The sequence below is a fragment of the Lycorma delicatula genome, chromosome 4 (genome assembly GCF_047948215.1).
Source record: "Lycorma delicatula isolate Av1 chromosome 4, ASM4794821v1, whole genome shotgun sequence".
Classification (NCBI taxonomy): domain Eukaryota; kingdom Metazoa; phylum Arthropoda; class Insecta; order Hemiptera; family Fulgoridae; genus Lycorma; species Lycorma delicatula.
In genome coordinates, this window is record NC_134458.1 from 58,864,262 (window position 1) to 58,885,465 (window position 21,204).

At 29.3% G+C, this 21,204-nt stretch overlaps 1 protein-coding gene across 6 annotated transcripts in view; it reads left to right on the top strand.

Annotated features, from left to right (window-relative positions):
• The window catches only part of Cerk (Ceramide kinase), a 65,489-nt gene extending 44,791 nt beyond the window's left edge, over window positions 1-20,698 (top strand). For 4 of the 6 annotated variants that reach the window (XM_075363034.1, XM_075363035.1, XM_075363039.1 and 1 more), the window contains 4 exons: window positions 3,731-3,892; window positions 5,320-5,516; window positions 13,666-13,805; window positions 20,175-20,698. In XM_075363034.1, coding sequence (XP_075219149.1) covers window positions 3,731-3,892; window positions 5,320-5,516; window positions 13,666-13,805; window positions 20,175-20,256 — 581 coding nt within the window. In that variant the 3' untranslated portion in view covers window positions 20,257-20,698. The remainder of the gene's footprint in view (window positions 1-3,730; window positions 3,893-5,319; window positions 5,517-13,665; window positions 13,806-20,174) is intronic. The other 2 variants (XM_075363036.1, XM_075363038.1) reach the window with 2 other exon arrangements.
• The last annotated feature ends 506 nt before the right edge of the window (window positions 20,699-21,204 follow it).

Consider the following 21,204-nt stretch of genomic DNA (forward strand, 5'->3'; position numbering starts at 1 on the left):
TCACTTTTTTAATCAGAAGAACTGGTAAAATAGTACTCTGTTATTCTATCAGAAAGCAACTGTTTACTACTCTTTTTACCTCTAGTACTTTATATTGCCACATCTATCAGAAAATCTGTTTTGTACGGATTTGTTGTTTACATTTATATGTGGACAGATTTGTTGTGAAAACAAATTATTTTATTTCCTTTTTTAAGAAGCAGTGATATATGTACACTACCCAATTTACTGGAAAATTTGTGAGTGAATAAATTGTAACAAACTTGGATAAAAATAGATATTATAAAATAAGATAGCTGTTAGCTATTATTTCTCATCTCTGTTACAGATAGGACTTTTTTAAATCTTTAGCTTGTTTTCATAATTTTTTCATGCTTTTGTATCTTAATGGTAACTGAAGAACATTAATTGATCAGACAGAGCTCAGATCTGACCAAGGCTCATTTTTGGATTCCTTATCATTTTTGCAGGATTGTTAAGCTGTTAGAAGCTACTCCGTGATACTGGTCACATTAATGTTAGTGATTTTTATCTTTATGATGAAAGTTTAAGAATTGAGCAACATTATGTTAGTTTTCACATTTGTTCTGTTTACTGTAGGCTGCAACATGGTAGAACCAGAGTTCTTGAGTGTTGCTCAAGAGACCTCTGTGTTATGACTTTCTTCGTTTATACGAGGGTAAGTCAATTATTATCCGTAATTTAGTTAAATTTTTGTTTATGTTGGTTGTACTGTCGTTGACGCATGCGTGGTTTAATTGTTGTTACGTCTGTGCAGGTTTGATGCTGCTAGGTTAGTTCCATTATCGCTGCCCTGCCGTTAACTATGGCTGCTCCGCTTTCTGTTTGCACCAAAGAAGAGCAACATTCAGTGATCCGTTTTTTGTGGTCGGAAGGTGTATCAGAGGCCAAAATTCATTGAAGACTTTCGGTACAGTATGGGAACAGTGTGTTGCTGCAACGGAATATCTACGAATGGATTGAAAAATTCAAAAATGGTCGCACAAGTGTTACGCATGACGAAGGAGCCGGATGATCGTTTACTGCCACAAATGAGGGAAATATTGAGCGTGCATGTGACATGGTTTTCTTAGACAGAGGAGTAACTATTGATGAAGTGGCACATCGTCTGCAAATTAGTCACAGTTCTGCCTACGAACTCATCCACAACAGACTTGGGTTTCATAAAGTCTGTGCAAGATGGGTCCCAAAACAACTCACACAGTTGCATAAACAAACATGCTTGGACATCTGCCAGAAACATTTGGATCGCTATGGTAACAAACAGAACATCTTCTTAGACAGAATGATCACTGGTGTTGAAACATGGATCCATCATTATGAGCCGGAGAGTAAATGGCAGAGTATGGAATGGAAAGATCCAAATTCGCCCTGCAAAAAAAATTTCAAGACCCAACCATCCGCAGGAAAACTGATGCTTACGGTTTTTTGGGACTCACAAGGCCCAGTACTAGAACATTATGAGGAAAGGGACACAACAATAAACAGTGTGCGTTGCAGTGAGATGCTTACTGCCAAGCTGAAGTCTGCAATTCGAAGCAAATGCCGAGGACTGCTATCAAAAGGTGTTGTGTTGTTGCACGACAATACCTGTCCACATACTGCTGCCCACACTGCTGAAATGCTCCAGAAACTCAACTTTGAAGTACTGGCTCATCCTCCGTAAAGTCCTGATCTTGTCCCTTCTTACTACCACTTGTTTGTTCCACTCAAAAAGGCATTAAGGGGCTGTTGATTTAACTTGGACGAAACAGTAAAAGAAGCAGTGCATTCCTGGCTCACAGCTCAACCGAAAACCTTCTTTTATGAGGGCAACAGAAAGCTTATACAACGATGGACCAAGTATGTTGAAATGCAAGGGGACTATGTTGAAAAATGATGTACATGTAAGTTTCCTATTTGTATTGCAATAAAATTTATAACTACATTGCGGATAATAATTGACTTACCCTCATATATATATATATATATATATAAAACATACTGACATAAATTGTTGAAAATATTGTCAGTTGCTGTTTTATGTGAGACTCTGCCTGATGTGAAATTCCTTGGATAGGTCTCTGCATTGTATCAGGGTTCTTTTTATAACTTTTATATTAGCTCTTCTCTTGTACTCGTATTAGGAAATCTTTCTTGATATTCACAATTTTGTTGCTGGTGCACTTACATTATAAAACCTATAATTACACATTATGTTTACATTTTCTTCATTAGAAAGTTGAAAGCCAGTTTTAGACACTATTGATGCACTCTTTTTCTTAATTATGTAAGCGTATAAAATTATTCAAATTACACAAAATTTTGTTGATCAGCATACTGATGACTTATGAAGTAAAAATTTCTCAAATTATTAAATTTTAATTATAATGAATTTTCTTGTTATGTAACTTAATTAATCTTATAGATAAGTTCATTAATTTTTTACTTGTTATCAATTGACCACTTGTGATTGAATTGTTTCAGAATTAATTGTATTACAAATTACAGTATAAAGTTTTATTTATTTGTTTGAAAATTTAAAAAACTAAATTTAAAGTAAACTTAAAAACGTGTATTTTTCAAATTCAGTTATTTACTCTTTAAAACAATTTTATAAAAACTTCTGGTAAGAGTTCTGGGATCCATTCTTATTTCATTTTCAAGTCAAAAAAAAAGGTTAAACCTACAATTTTGTCTTGTAATTCGTTCCCCAAGAATTTCAGTGCGGCTTTATTTTACCATTGTCAAGGTAAAATCAAGGCAAAATTTTTCTCTTGATGTAACCTGAAAACAAAGTGTTTCTAGATCCATGTCTAGATAAACTTTTTTAATTATTTTCATAGCAGAATACACCTATGAAATTTAGCAGGAAGACTACACTTATTTTTTAAATCTATTATTAATCAAATTATTATCAAATTTACTGAAATAAATTTAATATATTATGAGTAAATTAATTTTTTTTGTGAATGACATAAGAAGGTATTTTTGAATATCTGAAATATTTGTTAACCTGTTAGTTTTTATTATTTTATTGAAATTGTAAAATAACATCATGAAGTATGAAATAGTCAGAGTTTGGTATACAAATATCAATAGTTGTACAGCCATATTGTCACAACATTTTTTTAAAGGTAGTATAGTAGTATACTTTCAAAAAATATTTATATGTATTCTACATACGTATGTAATGTATTCTACAGTCCCCTAAATTAATTTAAAATGACTGTGTTGATGAATTTGTTTAAAGATTTTAATATAACACTGTCAAAAATTTGAATTAATCTTATTGAACAAATTATAATTGTAGCAATTTAAAAAAAAAATTAAATAATACAAATTAATTGCGTTTTAAAATTAAATATTAATAATTGTCACGTAAAAGAATATTTTTATAAAACAAACATTATATATTTTCAAAAATTTACATTATGTGGATTCCATAAAAGACAAACAAACATGGAGGTTATTTGGAAAAACAGAATTTTAGAGATTTAAATCTCTTAAAGGGGGTGAAAGTATTCCACTCCCTTGTTTTCTATTTATAGATGATAAAAAATGTTCGTTTCCTTATTAGTGTTGATGCCAGCATATCTGTATTTGCTAGTACTAGCAAGCTGGTATGTTTCACTTGGTAACAGTGACATTCAAGATAACCTGAATGTATTAATTTCCCTGTTTATCTTATGACTCCTACATTGGATTACATGGATTTAATTTGTTGTAGGTTTCAAGAGATTTATTGCTAATCATGGTTATGAAGGGGAATTAGTGTTTGCTGCTGAACCAAGTAATGTGTCAGATGATTCTAAGTGCTTTAAAGATTGCTTAAGGTGTCAGTCATTTAAAGACCTAACTAGGGATGATTATGACGTCAGAGGTATGTTAGGTAATTAATGGATTTGCATTGTGTGACTGTGTATGTATATATATATATATGTGTGTGTGTGTGTGTGTGTGTGTGTGTGTGTATGTATGTATGTATGTATGTGTGTACATGCACATACAAATATATATGCACTTAATTTTAGATGTAAGAGATCTTATAAATTAATAAATAATACTGTGGGATTTCTTCTTCATAAAGCTTCTTTTAAAAGATTGTTACACGCTGCTGGAATAATGGAATAAGAACAAAACAGTTAACAGTCTTATGATCTTGATTTTCATAGTTTGGGTAGTTGCATGAAACACTTTTGCATCATTGTTTGAGCTGATCCAAAGAAGTGGTTTAGCTGTAGCAGCTTGAGTAGAATTGTGAATCATAGTACCACTGGTTATCTATAGTTAGGTTAACAAACCCATTATCTTAAATGATCAATAAAAAAAGGAAAACATAATATTTATTAAAAGAGCCAGCTGCTGATTCAAAAGCTTGTATTGAATGTAGAGTGACCTCTTGATAATATGCCAGCAAGTATTCATTTTACAGCTAATCTATGGAAATTTTTAAAAAACCTCTGAATTACCAAAATTCACAAATTTTCCACTAAAGTTATTATTAAGTAAGTTTAAAATATGTAGTTTTTCCTTACAATTGACTAAATATAGGTTTTAAATAAAGAATTTCAGTATGAGGTGAAACTGTATTTTTTATGTGTAACTTCTATAACTTGGGTTATGTCATTCACTCACTTATCGAAGATCAGTAACATAAATAGTCTAATCTCTTTAAGATTATAATTTTCTTTAAATACATTAAGAACTGTAAATTACCCTTCTTGTTAGTTTAAACTTCTTAGAAAATGCTATGTTCAAAATTATTTTATGTAAATAAAATGTTTATTTCATTATATAAAAAAAAAATCTTCTAAGCTTATGGTAAATTATCTGCTTAAGAATCACATTATTGTATGAAATTCATGATATTTTAATATCAATTAAAAAAAAACATGTACAAGGCAACAACAAAAAGATAAACATTTTCCATTTATAATTTTCAAAAGCCCTCAAATATTTTAGCTCCTGTAAATGACTTTAATCAAAGAAAATTTATTTTCAGTACATCAGAGCCGACTCAGTTATATTTTCTTAAGTTATTTATCTTTACAAAACTTTAATTTCACATCAGATTTCAAATTTTAAGTATGTTTTTTTTATTTGTAAACTTAAGATAATATTATTTTCTTTAAATATAATTAAGATGAAAAAATATATTTTTTATATGTTATACATTTAAGAATTTTCCTGGCTGTTCTGTTTTTTTCTCCATTCTCTTGAAATGTTTTGTATTAGAGCTTTACTATACATTTGTTTCTACAACCCTACTGGTCTTTTGAATAATTTTTTTTGATATTGCTTCATTTTTCTGTATAGAATGGAAAAGAATTAGGGGAAAATTTTTAATGGTGAATGGAGCAAATCTATCATGTGCGTGCCCAAGAAGTCCTAATGGTATATCTCCTCACTGTCATCTCGGAGATGGTTGTCTGGATTTGGTTCTTGTTAAACATACATCATTACTGAACAATTTTCGTCTTCTGTTGACACTCTCCAATAAAATGAAGACAGTTGTAAGTAAACACTGTTTTTAATTATGCACACTATTACTTCATCATAAGTTTTTATTTTTTATGTAGTTGTTTTATAATTTCTTGCCATTTTTGTGCTTCTACAAATTTCTTCTTAAAAAATGTAAGTATCACATTAATTTTAACTGAACGTTAAGTTTAGTTACAGTTTCTATGTATTTGTTCTCATTTATATAGAGATTTCTCCATTAAACAATTATGTCCCTAATTTTTTGCTGATAATGTTATAGTTTTTGCAACTGACTTTTATTTTTTTTGGGCTTTTAGTTGAAATTTAATATTATTATTTGTGTTATTGTGTGAACCTTTATTTATCAGACTTTTATCTTATTTTCCCTCAAACAGTAGTATATCATTTTTAAATGTATACAAAATAATAGGAAACTCATCTGTGGCCTATGAAAGAAATCTTTGTCAGCAGATGAGGCGTATATCTTTTTTATTATCAAACATACTTTATTTGAGCCGACTACTTTGATTTGTTATATAAGAAATTTTAAATATAAACAAGTGATAACACATTGCCTCATAATGTTATTATTAATTACTCAACAAGGAAATTTTAGATAAAGCTCCTTTTTAACAGTAAAATTATGTTACTGGCAAAGAAAACCAATTCAGTATCCTTTTTTTATTTTGATGAATAAAATATTTTTTTTTTTTTTTTTTTTTTGCTCTCTTTTGATATAATAAAAATTCTCTATTTTCTAATGCTTGATTTTTCAGATATTGGTTTTCTTAATTTTTTTGGCTTGACAAGAAAAAACTGAGCAAATTTTATTTACTTATTTTCAAGTTTTGATAATATTAATGTCAAAATTAAATTTTATGCTGTCAATTGCAAAACATGATAAAACTACTTGTCAAGGTATGGCAAATAGCTGCATTTATCAGAATTATCTGGATTTCATTTCACAAAACTTGTAAGTTCCAGTCTTTTGCTAAGGCAGTGTATGAATTCTAGTTTAACTCTTTGTGTGCTGTCGGTGCTATATTATGTCACACATAGATAAAAAAACTTCCTTGTGTAATATATAGTTACTAATGGAATAAACTTTTGGTGTTCTTTTGCACTTGTAATTACTTTTTCACATTTCCCATTTCCATTAGGTTCAGTCATTAAGAAGATTCCTGTACCTTATAAATTCTTACTCTGTAACTTTCCTTATTTATAAAATCCCACTTTGCAGTTGTATAATTTTGTTCTTAACCTTTTTCTTGTAACTTGCATATCTTTTTGGTTTTATGTCTTTATGCAACCAACTTAGATGTGCAAATCACTTCACTTTTTGTTTTCCTTTACTGTTTTTAGATTTTATTCTCTTTGCTCTTTCTCATTATTTATAATTTATTATTCTTTTCCTTTTCAACTAATGTAATATAATCCTGAAAACCTGATTTCTGCAGTAAATTTTTCATGTTTTATCTATTCCACTCAGCACTGACACTTCTGCTGCGTTATATTCAGACACTCTGTTTGAAATTGCTTTTCTTCAGATTTTAATAGCACATGTTATCTAATACCTATAACATACGTGTTAATTAAATTCACTTTTTCCTGCATTCAGATTTAGTTTTTTTATTGCCTAAATAAGAAATTATTAAAGTATTATTGACACATGAATTATGTATAGGCCATCAGCCCAAAGGTTATTCACTGTTACCATCAACCAATGTACATAAATCCTAGGCAATACTTTAGATTATTAATGACCACCACTCTGTTTTTGGTCTCATGCTTAGAGGAAATTTTTGAAATAATTAAACAGAGAATTTTTACATTTATTTTTTTATTTATTCAAAACCCTTGTTTGTACAGATATATAAATAATAAAATGAATATAAGAAAAGAAAACAGAGCAATTACAGCTTATTATATTATCTTACTTACAATAATCAATAAAAGAAAGAAAAATATGTATTATACAGTGCCATATAAACAAAATAATCACATCGTTCTAAATTTTATGTAACATTTTATAAGACACTTTTACAACACTTTAAAAACAGTATACAAGAATATTGTCATACAAAAACAGAATTATTTGAATCTTACTTCAAATGCATGTAGAATATACAAAATATAATACTTGATAATATTCTTGTTAAACTCACTTCAATAATATTGTCAATCGTAACAGTATTATGATTGAAAACTACCAGATAATTTAATGCAAAAAATACATACGTTTATCACTCTTTAAATATTTTTTTAAAAAGTTAATAAAACTTAAATAGCAGAGTAAACAAAAGAATTGAAGTATATAGGTGTCAATAAATGTGCCTTCATTCAACAACTGTCACATGTGAAAAAAATATATAAAAATTCTTATGAACTTCAAATGATGAAAATAAACAAATAGATAAATTATTTTATACATCTGTTAGTCCATTCTTAAATATGCGCAGTTATGAATAATTATTTCAAATATAACTATTATTTTGGATGAAAAACTTTAGTCTTTCATTAAATTTTATTCTTTCATAACATACTACTACCTTATAAACAGATGCTTACTGCTTTTTATGTTTTCTGTATTGTTTGAATTTCAAGCTTAGTTTTTGCTGTTATTCTTATTTGTTTCTAAAAACAAAAATAAACAATGTTATATAATTTTATTATTTTGTTGTACAAATATGAATAATCAGCACATTTTTCATGACTAGTGTGGTGTTAAAGATATATATATATATATATATATATATATATACACACACACACACACACACACACACATAAACACATAAGTTGTGTTGTGGAAAAATGGAGATAATTCAGTGAGTGTTCTGGTGAAAATAACAAAAAGATGTTTTATAAACATATATCCAAAAATACTTTATTTTAAGTTGTGGCTAGTGAAGAATTTCACCCTGATTTCTGCTCCCTTGTTATACTAAAATTTGTGGAACACAAGTTATGATGAAAAATTGTTAGTTTTATATATTTTGAACTTAGTAAATAAAAAATGGGTACCAGAACTTATCACCACTAATTTCCAAGAAAGTTATTGTAAAGCCTAAAAAACTGGACTCAGAAAGCATTATATTTTAGGTTTGACATAAACTTATTTTGTTAATTTCTGATAAACGAATAAAAATTCATGACAACATTTGTAGAAAATTTAATTCTAAGAAAATAGAAGTGAGCAAAGTAAACTTAAAACGAGAAAAAATATGATAAATTTTACTTATTTAAAAAAACACCAGAATGAGAAAAACTGTTTAACCAAATGAAGCTTTTTGATGTTGCAAAAAGGTTTTTGAAACAAGATTTAGTAATGGAAATAAAGTATAATATATTACAAAATTGTATTTTTTTTTGTCTTCAGTTATTTGAGTGGTTTGATTCAGCTCTCCAAGATTCCCTATGTAGTGCTAGTCGTTTCATTTTGGTATCCCCCTACATCCTACATCCCTAACAATTTGTTTTACATATTCCAAACATTGTCTGTGTACACAATTTTTTCTTCTATCTGTCCCTCCAATATTAAAGCGACTATTCCAGGATGCTTTAATGTGTAGCCTATAAGTCTGTCTCTTCTTTTAGCTATATTTTTCCAAATGCTTCTTTCTTCATCTATTTGCCGCAACACCTCTTCATTTGTCAGTTTATCCACCCATTAGATTTTTAATATTCTCCTATAGCACCACATTTCAAAAGCTTCTAATCTTTTCTTCTCAGATAGTCCGATCGTCCAAGTTTCACTTCCATATAAAACAACACTCCATACGTATACTTTCAAAAATCTTTTCCCGACATTTAAATTAATTTTTGATGTAAACAAATTATATTCCTGACTGAAGGCTCGTTTCGCCTGTGCTATTCGGCATTTTATGTCGCTCCTGCTTCGTCCATCTTTAGTAATTTTACTTCCCAAATAACAAAATTCTTCTACCTCCATAATCTTTTCTCTTCCTATTTTCACATTCAGTGGTCCATTTTCGTTATTTCTACTACATTTCATTACTTTCGTTTTGTTCTTGTTTATTTTCATGCGGTAGTTCTTGCATAGGACTTCATCAATGCTGTCCATTGTTTCTTCTAAATCCTTTTTACTGTTGGCTAGAATTACTATATCATCAGCAAATCATAGCATCTTTATCTTTTCACCTTGTACTGTTACTCTGAATCTAAATTGTTCTTTAACATCATTAACCGCTAGTTCTATGTAAAGATTAAAAAGTGACGGGGATAGGGAACGTCCTTGTCAGACTCCCTTTCTTATTACGGCTTCTTTCTTATGTTCTTCAATTATTACTGTTGCTGTTTGGTTCCTGTAAATGTTAGCATTTTTTCTTCTTTCTCTGTATTTGAACCCTAATTACTGAACATTTTATTCCAGTCTACATTATTGAATGCCTTTTCTAGGTCCATAAATGCCAAGTATGTTGGTTTGTTTTTCTTTAATCTTCCTTCTACTATTAATCTGAGCCCTAAAATTGCTTTCCTTGACCTTATACTTTTCCTGAAACCAAATTGGTCTTCTCCTAAAACGTTTTCCACTTTCCTTTCAATTCTTCTGTACAGAATTCTAGTTACAATTTTTTATGCATGGCTAGTTAAGCTAATTGTTCTGTACTCTTCACGTTTATCTGCTCCTGCTTTCTTTGGTATCATGACTATACGACTTTTTTTGAAGTCTGATGGAACTTCCCCTTTTCCATAAATATTACACCCCAGTGTGTATAATCTATCAATCGCTTCCTCACCTGCACTGTGCAATAATTCTACAGGTATTCCGTCTATTCCAAGAGCCTTTCTGCCATTCAAATCTTTTAATGCTCTCTTAAATTCAGATCTCGGTATTGTTTCTCCCATTTCATCGTCTTCAACTTCCTCTTCTTCCTCTATAACACTATTTTCTAATTCATTTCCTCCGTATAACTCTTCAATGTATTCCATCCACCTATCAACTTTACCTTTTGTATAATAAATCAGTGTATCATCTTTGTTTAACATATTATTAGATTTTAATTTATGTACCCCAAAATTTTCCTTAACTTTCCTGTATGCTCCGTTTATTTTACCAATGTTCATTTTTCTTTCCACTTCTGAACACTTTTCTTTAATCCATTCTTCTTTCGCTAGTTTACACTTCCTGTTTATAGTATTTCTTAATTGTCGATAGGCAAAATTGTTATACAACTTATTCTAAATTTCTTGGGTGGCTTTCTATAATGCATCAAGGTTATTTTGTTTAAATTCAGTGAGTGGTATTGTGAATTCTCATTTCTAACTCTTGTTGCATTAACTTTAATTTTCACAAGTTGTTCAGGTACAAATTGTCTACTGATGTTAGTTCAGGTGAACTTGAAGGCCAATTAGTTAGTTTGACATGTCCACTCTAATCTCTTACATAAGTTATATTCTAGCAATTTATATTCCTAGTTTTACAAAAATGTGAAGAAAATAATTATTTTATATTAGAAAATTATTCGTTGTTTGCTATTTTGTTAGACGTTACGTACTCTTATCCTATAAGATGTTTGTAGAAAATGGTGTGCTAATAACTCCACAACAGTAATTAACATGAGACCTATGCAGAAAACTAGTTTCTGCCAAGGGATGTGAATTTTCAAGCCTCAATTGACTATTTTTTTAATTTTTAACGCCATTCTGTTTTATTTAGATTGCCCTGTCTGTAAATATGAGTTTTTCTTACTATTATTAGTCTTGAAGCCAATGATAGAAATTTAACTGCTGTGCAAGATCTCCAGTAGTAAATTTTAACCTACTGTAAGTGGAAAAGGTTCTCTTTACAATGATTATCACATTTCTATGTGCAACAAATCAGTTTAATGAGAAATCAGTTCATTAGCAATCCCTGACTCTTTCAGACATCCTGAATCACATATTCTTTCTCATTGACATATTTTTATTGGTAGTTCTTTGATTTAAAAACAAAGTGTTTCAGGATGTAACCTATCAGATTTTATTTCTATATTCACCAGCACAATATAAACCTAACCTAAGGCTTCAGGACTCTTTGAAATCTTTTTTCTCATAGTAGTGTGTCTTGCTCCTAGTGAGAGTCATACTAATGTTTATTTATCTTGTCATTACTTTGATACATGTATTCTTATTTCAGATAAATTTTAGAGTGTGTTTTTGTCATTGTTATTATATGCTTCTTACATTAAGTTAGTTTTGGTATTTTCTGTTTTCTATTTTCTTATTTACAACTGAGGATTTTCTTACTAGGACATGGTTTCATGAAAAAGGACAAACCGATAAGACTTGTAAAGAAATCAGTGAAACACTTCTGTGTTCAATAAACCAGCTCTGATTAAGCTTAATCTGCATATGCCCAAGTGGAAAATTTTCTCGGTCTATTCTATGTTAGTTGCAGTATATTGAGTAAGACTTCAAAATAAGTCAATGATTAACCTTAGTGATTGTCTAAATAAACCTGTTTTTCATTCTTTAAAGAAACTGAAAAAATGATTGGCAGAAATAGAGGTTACAAGAATTTTAATGCTATCAGATAAGTAGGAGAGATTATCTTGCATATTGTCAGTTATTTAAACAAGTAATTATGATGTGGATGTGCATGATAAACTTAATTTGCTGCTTTCCTCCCCAAGCAGCTTGTCATAATCTTATGATAAGAGAGTAGTCTTTAATATATCTGAGCTCCTATTCTACATTTATAGGTTAAACACATTTATAGGTTAAAAACAATCCTCATTACATTGAACTTCAACATAATCCATCTCATTTGAGATGATTTGTGTATATCTCTTATGTGCTGTTGAAACAACTAATTCTAAAACTTGATAGTGTTAGTTTTCTTATTTTCATCCTTCTTCAACAGGATGGAACTCCCAAGTCATTACTATTTACTATTTAATTTACATATATAAAAAATAAACACATACACACAACTGAACTATCTAGTGTTCCTCTGGGTGCTGGACCCTATTTATTACCCAGAAGGAAACCTTCAATCAAAATTCCAAAAAGTATTTTGTACAAATGTTATTCAGAATTTTGTTTTAATTCTTTACCTCTGAAAGTTTGTGCTAAAATCCATCTACAGACTATGAATCTAAAGATGGGGGAAGTGGACCGTTGTATGAATTTCAAGTAAGTTTCAGTGGAATGTGTAAATTTCTGTTTGCTTTAATTTTCACCGGATTCAATATTTGCTGAAGTGCTTCCTAAGTAAAATTAACATTTTTTGGAAAAAAAAGAAAGATGATTTTTTTCTATGTGGAAGATTGGCTCCTCCTAGTGGTAAGTTCATCCCTCATGCTTTGTTTACACAGGTTATCATTCACTTGTGTAATCCTATCTATACTGTAAAACAGACACAAGTCAAAATATGGCTTAAATTAAAAAAAAAGAGAAAACCATTAAAGCAAAGTTTCTTCTGTTCTAGTTTTATGTTGAACACATAGATGACAAAACTAAAATAAATCTTAGTGACTATTTATACAGTAACTGTTTATTATAAGTACAATACATAGATAGCACTCGCTATAAAAATTATGTCACTCATCTATTTATGAAAATTGTGTTATAGTATAAGTATCTATTAAATATCTGATATTTTGAGAACAGTTTACTCTGATGAAATGAAATGTCAAAATAATTTTCCTTTTTCTAAAAAATTTCATTCTTGGAACTACATTACTCTTACAGAGCACAATTTAATAAGCAACTCAGAATATTAATATATGAAGAATGATGCTGTAAAATATGACACTGTTTCTACTTAAACAGAAACAAGTGAGTTTTCTGGATACATTTTTTATAGGTGTATGTGTGTAAAACTAATATTTGTTAACTGTGATTGTTTTATATTTGTTAAGTAATACTTTATACAGTCATATATAACATGATTCTGATGATAGTGAAATAACCATAACTTAAAAGCCAAATTTTATCGAATGATGAATATTAAGTTAAAATTTTGTTATCAGAGAGCAACAAATAATTGAGACAAGCTAGTCATCCTACACGCTATTAAATTTCTTTAAAAATTGTTTAATAATAACATTTGTTAGTAATGTATGTTGTTTCTGTTAGATTGAGAAATTTTTTACTTAGATGATTTTATTTTATTCTGTTTTTTATGAAGTGTTTTATTTTTATCAGCTTTACTTTACTGTATTTTTTATTGTGCAGTATGATCTTCCTTTTGTGGAAGTTCATCGTACCAGGCAGTTTACATTCCAAGCTTTGCCCATTCCAGCTGAACGATCATCAGACTTCAGCGTGTGGAACTGCGATGGAGAAATGCTTTCAGATACTTGTATTCATATAAGGTATTGTTTACAATAATACATTATTAGGTTTTATACAAGGTATCCTTTAAAGGTGAGGCCAAACTCTAGGAAGTGATTCTACTTAACATACTGAAGAAAAAATGTCCAGTGAACATAAAATGTATATTTTTCTGTCTGTCTGCCATTTTGTGTTTTTTAAGACAAAAATTATTTTTCAAGAACAATTGAAGGTAATGCAATAAAATTTTACACTTTATTTTAAACTAACATTTTGAAAATTTGATTTAGTTATCAAGTGAGTTATGATAATAAAAAACAAAATGGCTGCCATATCAGTTTAGACCTACTTTTTGCAATAACTCTGTTGTTTGTTGTCAGATTTTTACGATTAAGGTGTCATTTTGTTCACAAAAAAATGCTTCATAATTTTTACAATACAACACAATTTGATAAATTTAATAATTCCTAAGATATTTAAGATTTAAAAATTAAAATAACTGCCATTTTGAAATTTCTCAACGAAGAGTATCGTTATTTTTTTCCTATTAAAGAATGTTAGTTTAAAATAAAGTACAAAATTTTATGTTGTTATCTTCAACCATTCTTGAAAAATAACTTTTTTCTTAAAAAAACAAAATGGTGGACAGACAGATGTAAAAAATATATATTTTTGGATCTACGTTCACTGGATATTTTTTCTTCAGTATGTTAAGTAGAATCATTTCCTAGAATTTGGCCTCACTTTTAAAGGATACCATGTATGTTTACTTTATACTTATGTTCTGACTTTTTGACAATGAAACAGCATTCTCGCAATTTATTTAGAAATTTTTTTTTTCACTTTTTGTATCTAATAAATAACTTATTTGTCTGTTATAATCTAATTAGAAATAGGCTGTAATTAATCTGTGTGATTTTAAATACAAATTATTTCATCACAGACATTACACTCCATCTAAGAAGACTATCACTTAAGGTCATATAGTGATTATTTGCTATTTATACTTTTCACTTCTTAAATACTACTTTTGTTGTTTGTAATAATTTATGACTATATTGGAAAAAATTTAAATAAGAATATTAGTGTTATGCAATTGTTAAATGATATTTCAGTTCATAAATACACAGTATGTCTGAAAAGTTCCCAAACTAAATTTCTGTCGTCGATACACGTAGCGTCATCTCTCGGACAATCAAGGAACTATGTAGTATGATGTCTGATGAGTGTGTGTACAAAATTTCATCATGTCTTGTCACTCCATTCTTGAGTTATATTTGGCCGCGTACGTTGTGTTCATGTGACCTTGTTTGAACTCACGACATGGAACAGAGAAGCGCAATAAAATTTTGTGTTCAACTTCAAAAATCTTTCGTTGAAACTTATTTTATGATAGTATTCGATGTATTCGAATGAAAAAGCTTCATCATCGAATACTTTGATGATGAAGCTGCATCTTGTACTACAACATAGACATGGTGGAAGCGGTTTAAATACGGTAGAGAGTTGTAGGATGACGATAAACGAAATGGGAGGTCGTCAACAGCTGATCACAATGAAATGGTTGCGAAGGTTCGCATGGAACTGGTCAAATCGTGAATTCTAAATTCTGTTTTGAAGTAATGAAATGTGTGATGCGTCACATTCATCGAATCCAGCCCGAGTACTGGGATCCGGGCAGTTGGACTCTCTTGCATGACAATGCCTTGGCACACATGATAACAGGTTTAACAAATTATTACACTGCAAATCAAATCACCTTCTTATCCCACTGCCCTATTCACCCGACTTGGCTCCGCAGACAATTTTTTTGTTTCTGAAACTCAAATTGAAGATGAAAGGCCACTTTTTCAATGCCATTTTGGCCATCCAAAGGACTTCCACCAAGCAGTTGAAGGTGATCCCACAAAGTGATTTCTCCAGAGCATTTGACGGGCTCTACCAGCGCTGCAACAAGTATATATCTAGAGAAGGGTTCTATGTAGAGAGTTGATGTGAGTAGATTCGTTTTTCTTTAAATCTGTATTTTTATTTAATTTAGTTCAGGAACTTTTCAGACATACTGTGTAGTTATAAATGGTTTGGTTGCAATTAATCGTTTACTAATGATTACAACCAGTTAGTTAAAATGATTAATTTTAGTAAATTATATTCTACTTCTAGGATGCAATTTAAGACTATTAATAGTTATAAATACTGTAAATCTTGACATATTAAGACAAACTTAATTTTGTCGATCATATTCGAATATCAGACAGACCTGCTGTTTGTTATTTATCAACATAGAGAAAGTATATGATTTTGTAAATAGGAGGAAGTTGTGGGAAAAATGAGGAAATCAGGGATCAAAGACAAATATCTAATTTAATTAAGGAGGTGTACAGGGGTCACAGATATAGAGTTAAGATTTTTCAGCAATGCTGATTGGTCAATACAAGGAGTGAATTGAAACAGAGAAGTATGCTACTCTCAGCACTGTTTATTGTTGAGAAGGAGGAACTGAACAGACAGATGAAGAGAAAAGGAAGGATGAAGGATAACAAACTGACTTTTGTGAATATGTAGGAAAGAGTGGAAGATGAGCAAAACAAGCTCAGTGCTTGGGATATGTTATGAAGAAGTACAAGCTTAAAATTAGTAAGGTAAAGAGCTAAGTAATGCTTTTTAGAAGAGGTCTGATATTGTGGCGGGTGGTAAATCTTTGAGAAATTCTTTTATTTTGAAATGAGATCTGTGAGAATGGGAAAATATAAAATTTAAAACTACTGCAAAAAGGGGGAATTTCTATCATGTCGTTAAGCACTTGTCATGGAACAAAAAGATGCAAAAAATCAGTATTATTATATGTATAAAGTAATTTACATAAACAGTTTTAAGAGACAATCAAGCAATAGAATGTAATGAAATGAGATTTTAGTATTATGGACTTGTTAAAAGAACTGGTAGGGAAAGATTATAAAGAGTGGTAGAAGAACTAGGGACAGATGGAATTATGTAGAGAAACTCATATATCGAGCGACAGGTAAATCAGAAGAAATGGTAAGGAGGATAGGAAAAAATGGTGAGGCCTAGTTTGTTTGAGATCCAATTTGTGTAGATGCTGTCACAGAATCAATATATATATGTATATGAAGAGAACTACTGAAAAACTTCAGTTAAAACTCTTAATGAAAAAACCTTTCTAATAAATATACTTATGTTTTCCTTATGGCTGTGATAGCAGCAGAACATTCAACCCTGAATGTAAACAACTCTAATATACATTTTTGATAATTTAGTCATTGTTTACAGTATGGCTTTATAAACTAGAACTGTTGTTAAATTGTAATTTCATTTATTGAAGAAGATTGTAAATATAGTGTTAATTAAAAATTTGTTCATGATCAGCAGAAGAATGAGAAAGTTATTAAAAAAGGAAATGTTATTCAGAATTCATTATGCAACTGGCAAACTGCACTTGAAGTTAACCTGAATCTGAGAACTGTCTAACAAATCGGTATGTGAAATAAGACAATAATTGGAAATAATACCAGTTGCTAATATGGGCAAGACATAATTACTCAGAAAACAAAGTAATAAAAATATCGGTAATCTTTATTTTACAAACAAAAAATTAACTAAAATACTATTCAAAAAATTTGAGCATATGTGTTTCAATTATTGTTTTCCAATTTTTACCTTCAACATACTCTAGTAATTACTATTTTATAAGCACTAATTAGCAGAGCACTTGCTTTTAATTTCAGACATAGCAATGTTTTTCATCATTTTTCATCTTTACCTTCTATGTTCCATTAGTTCCCGCTCATTCCTCTTCTCTCTGCTCTATGCGTAAAATATCTTCTATGTTGACTTAATAGTAATGATCATCACATCACATTGACAAAAGAAGTTGTATGTTAAGAGTTCATTCTATTTTTGGGGTTTTTTATTCGTTACATTTCCTAACAAATATTTCATTATGTTTCTCTTCTCACCCTGTTTGAGCCCAGCATTTTTAAAGAGATAATGATCCCATCTGATAGTGAAATATCCGTCTGTGATTTTTAAAAATATGCTGTTGACACAAATTAATAAAAAACTGTTATAGATAATCAGTGTATCTCTAGAATTCTATTTAGTTTTATATTTCAGTTTGAATTCAGATGTTGAACGTGCAGTGATTCATCTTACGTAAATGTTATCTGTTAGGTAATACTGGTATCAGCAAATTATCTAAAAATAAAATATTTGAATTGTTTTGTAATAATGTTATTATAGAATTCTAATACACATTATTTGAATTCAGAAAGTTAGATTTAATACTAGTCAATATGGAAGTCAGCATCGATGATGGGAATAACAGACATAATATATTTTATTATAATTGTTGAATTTCATGATGGCCATAAAATCTTTATCTTTCATCCAGAAAATTATAAATTTGAATCTCGGTAAGGCTTGGCATTTTTCTTATGCTAAAAATTTGAGTATTACATACCATATCTCCATGCACACGCCTTGAACTTAATAAAAAATTAATAGATGTGATGAATTAATAAATAAAATAGTAAATTAACCTCGAAGAACTGGAACTTTTAAGTTGTGGTGAATAAGCAGCCCCGTTTTTTTAAAAATTATATTTGCTTTTTATTCCAAACTCTTAACTTATATATCAGGATTTACTGTGCTTTATTCAATATTTTAAAATGTTGTTATTAGATATGTGTATTATATGATGTACTATTCAGTTCTGATGTACTGCTACTGAATATCACAGTGGTAAGAATTTTGAAAATGAATGATCAGTCTGCATAATTTAATGATGCTTTATAATAAATTTGCTGCGAGACCAACCCCCAACCACCATTATTACAGTAGTTTCATTTTACAGTAAGTTTCTTCTACTGGAATCACATTTGCAAAACAAATTTTGATTTAGTTATCCGGCTGATTCATGATACTTTTTCTAGTTTGCACAGTGCCTACTCATCCCTACATCCTGCCTTCAACTTTAACACAATTATGACCCGAATGTTAAGTTCATGAATTTTAATCCTGTTAAAATGTAATGTATGCCTGATTTACTGAATAATTCTACTGAATTTCTCTTGTTTTTATATTTATATATTCACAGAAATAAATATAAAATTATTACATTAAATTAATTAATTACTTATGTGGATCTGTTTAATTATCCACATTTGATAGCTAGTAATGATCTTTTGAGCCGATTAAAATAATAAAAAAATGTTTGCATGCTAATGCATCATTTTTCAAGTTAAAAGTTTGACTTGATTTCCAAGTTTTTAACTTTTCTGAAGATGATGGCTGGTCATTGAAAGCAATAAGCATGCTGAATACACGCGCATAAGGAATAAAACAATTTAATTTAGTATTTGTTTTGATCATGTAGGAAGAGTATTAATAAAAAATAATAAATAAGTTAAAATATATACATCAACAAAATTTTATTCTATAATTTTTCAACATCAAAATTTAAACACAAAAAACATATGACAAAGATCTCTTAGTGATATTAACTGCTACAATATATTTACCTTTCATCAGGAAAAAATTATCAGTGTTTTTTTAAGTTTTCATCAACCAAAACTGTCTTAACTTGTAAGCCCTCTCCCAGCACATCTTGTGATAAAAATTATAGCAAAATCATTGTAGCAGAACAACATATAGTTGTAGACAGTAGTATTATAAATAATAATAACAAAGGGCAGGGTAAGAATATAAACTGTATCCCTTACAACCTGTTAGTTCCACAACACCTTGAATCTCTAGTGAAGTAGTATACTGGAAATTGAAGATTTGAAATAAATAATGTAAAACATCAATGACCTAAGTCACATTCAAAGAATTGGTTCTCATTTATTACTAAGTTAAGAAATTCTTGGTGCAGTTAACTGCATATTGTTAGCATCTTTTAAGGGCTTGGTTAAGACCTTGGTTATCTATGCCACTTGCCACTTAAACAAAAACATAAAAATTATATGTAAGAAGAATAAATAATATATGCAGACTTCCTTAATTTTAAAGTATTATTTTGATTCACACATTTTAAAAACAAACTTATGTAATTGAAGAATACAGGTAAAATTAATGTCTACAGAATCATTAATTTTGTTACAGCTTCTTATTAACTGGTGTGTTATCTACCTCTGCTAAATCAGTTACAAATGCGAGTCAGTTTCTTATTTTTTAGATAAATTATTATGAGGAAATTTCATGGAAATTACTTTGATGTAAGCAGAGTATCTAGCAGTATGGTAAAAAATTATTCATGGTTTAACCTTCTTTTTGTTTACTATGAATTAGTGTGCCTTAAGTAGGTGACTGACATATTTTAACACGTATTTGATGTAGTTATAAATATTATCTGCTTTTAATGATTAGAGAATTATGTTTTGTCTTTTCAGAGCTCATTGTCAACTACTTCAAGTATTTTTTCGTGGAATTGAAGCATGTTTAGAAGAAGAAAGAACCTGCTCATGTTTTTGATATAGTTTACAAGTGTTAATAATTTTATAGACGTCAAGTACTTAAGCGTAATTTTTTCATTCGTTTCATACATGCTGTATTATATTTTTATAGTGTATCTCTGTAATAAATTGTCATCTTTATTACTATTCTTTTTGATTGTTATTGTTATCTTGATTATTATTATTTTTAGTGCCAGGATAGTGGTGTTAGTGTCATATTACATTTTAATTAAGAGTTTTAGTTTTAGAGATTTTATATTCTAAATTTGTTGTGAGGAAGGGTTGGCAGAATTTATGCTTACTTTTTTTATTATACTGTTATTTTGTAATGCAAAATAAATTAAATTTATTGCATTTTTACAACTTTTGAGACTATTTTTTTTTTTTTTTATTTTGTTAAAGTGATGTACATTGATAGTTTTTTAGTTTAAACTAATAAAATTTATTATATTATTAACGTGATTGAATTTTCTTCTTGTTTATTTCTTTGCAGTCATTTGTGTATTTATGTGTGTGTGTATCTGTTTGGTGATATTGTTTCTATTTAATTATGGAAAGTGATCCCCAATATCTTAAAAGTAATTAAAAATTTTGTCAGACAAGGGCAGATTTTGGTCTGTTGCCTTGAATGGAAAATTTTCAAGAGTGGGGGAACTTTCTAGAGAAGTATAATTTTTCAGAAAATAGATCTCTGGTAAAACAGCCTTAAAATGATTGGTAATGCTAAAACTATAACTGCTATTTCTTGTGTAGTTCTAAGTTAGTGACAGATCACAGCATTGTTTTTTTATTTTTTAAAAACCCTTTTTTAAGAACAGATATTTTCTGCTTTTAACATATATGGTGGCTGATGAGAGCAAAGTATGTCTTGCTGTGAGTTTTCAGAAGTAGTTAAATAAATTTGAAAATAATTCTCCTGCAGTTTTGTTCCAAAAAGTTTAAGAAATTGTTAGTGTTTATATAAAGA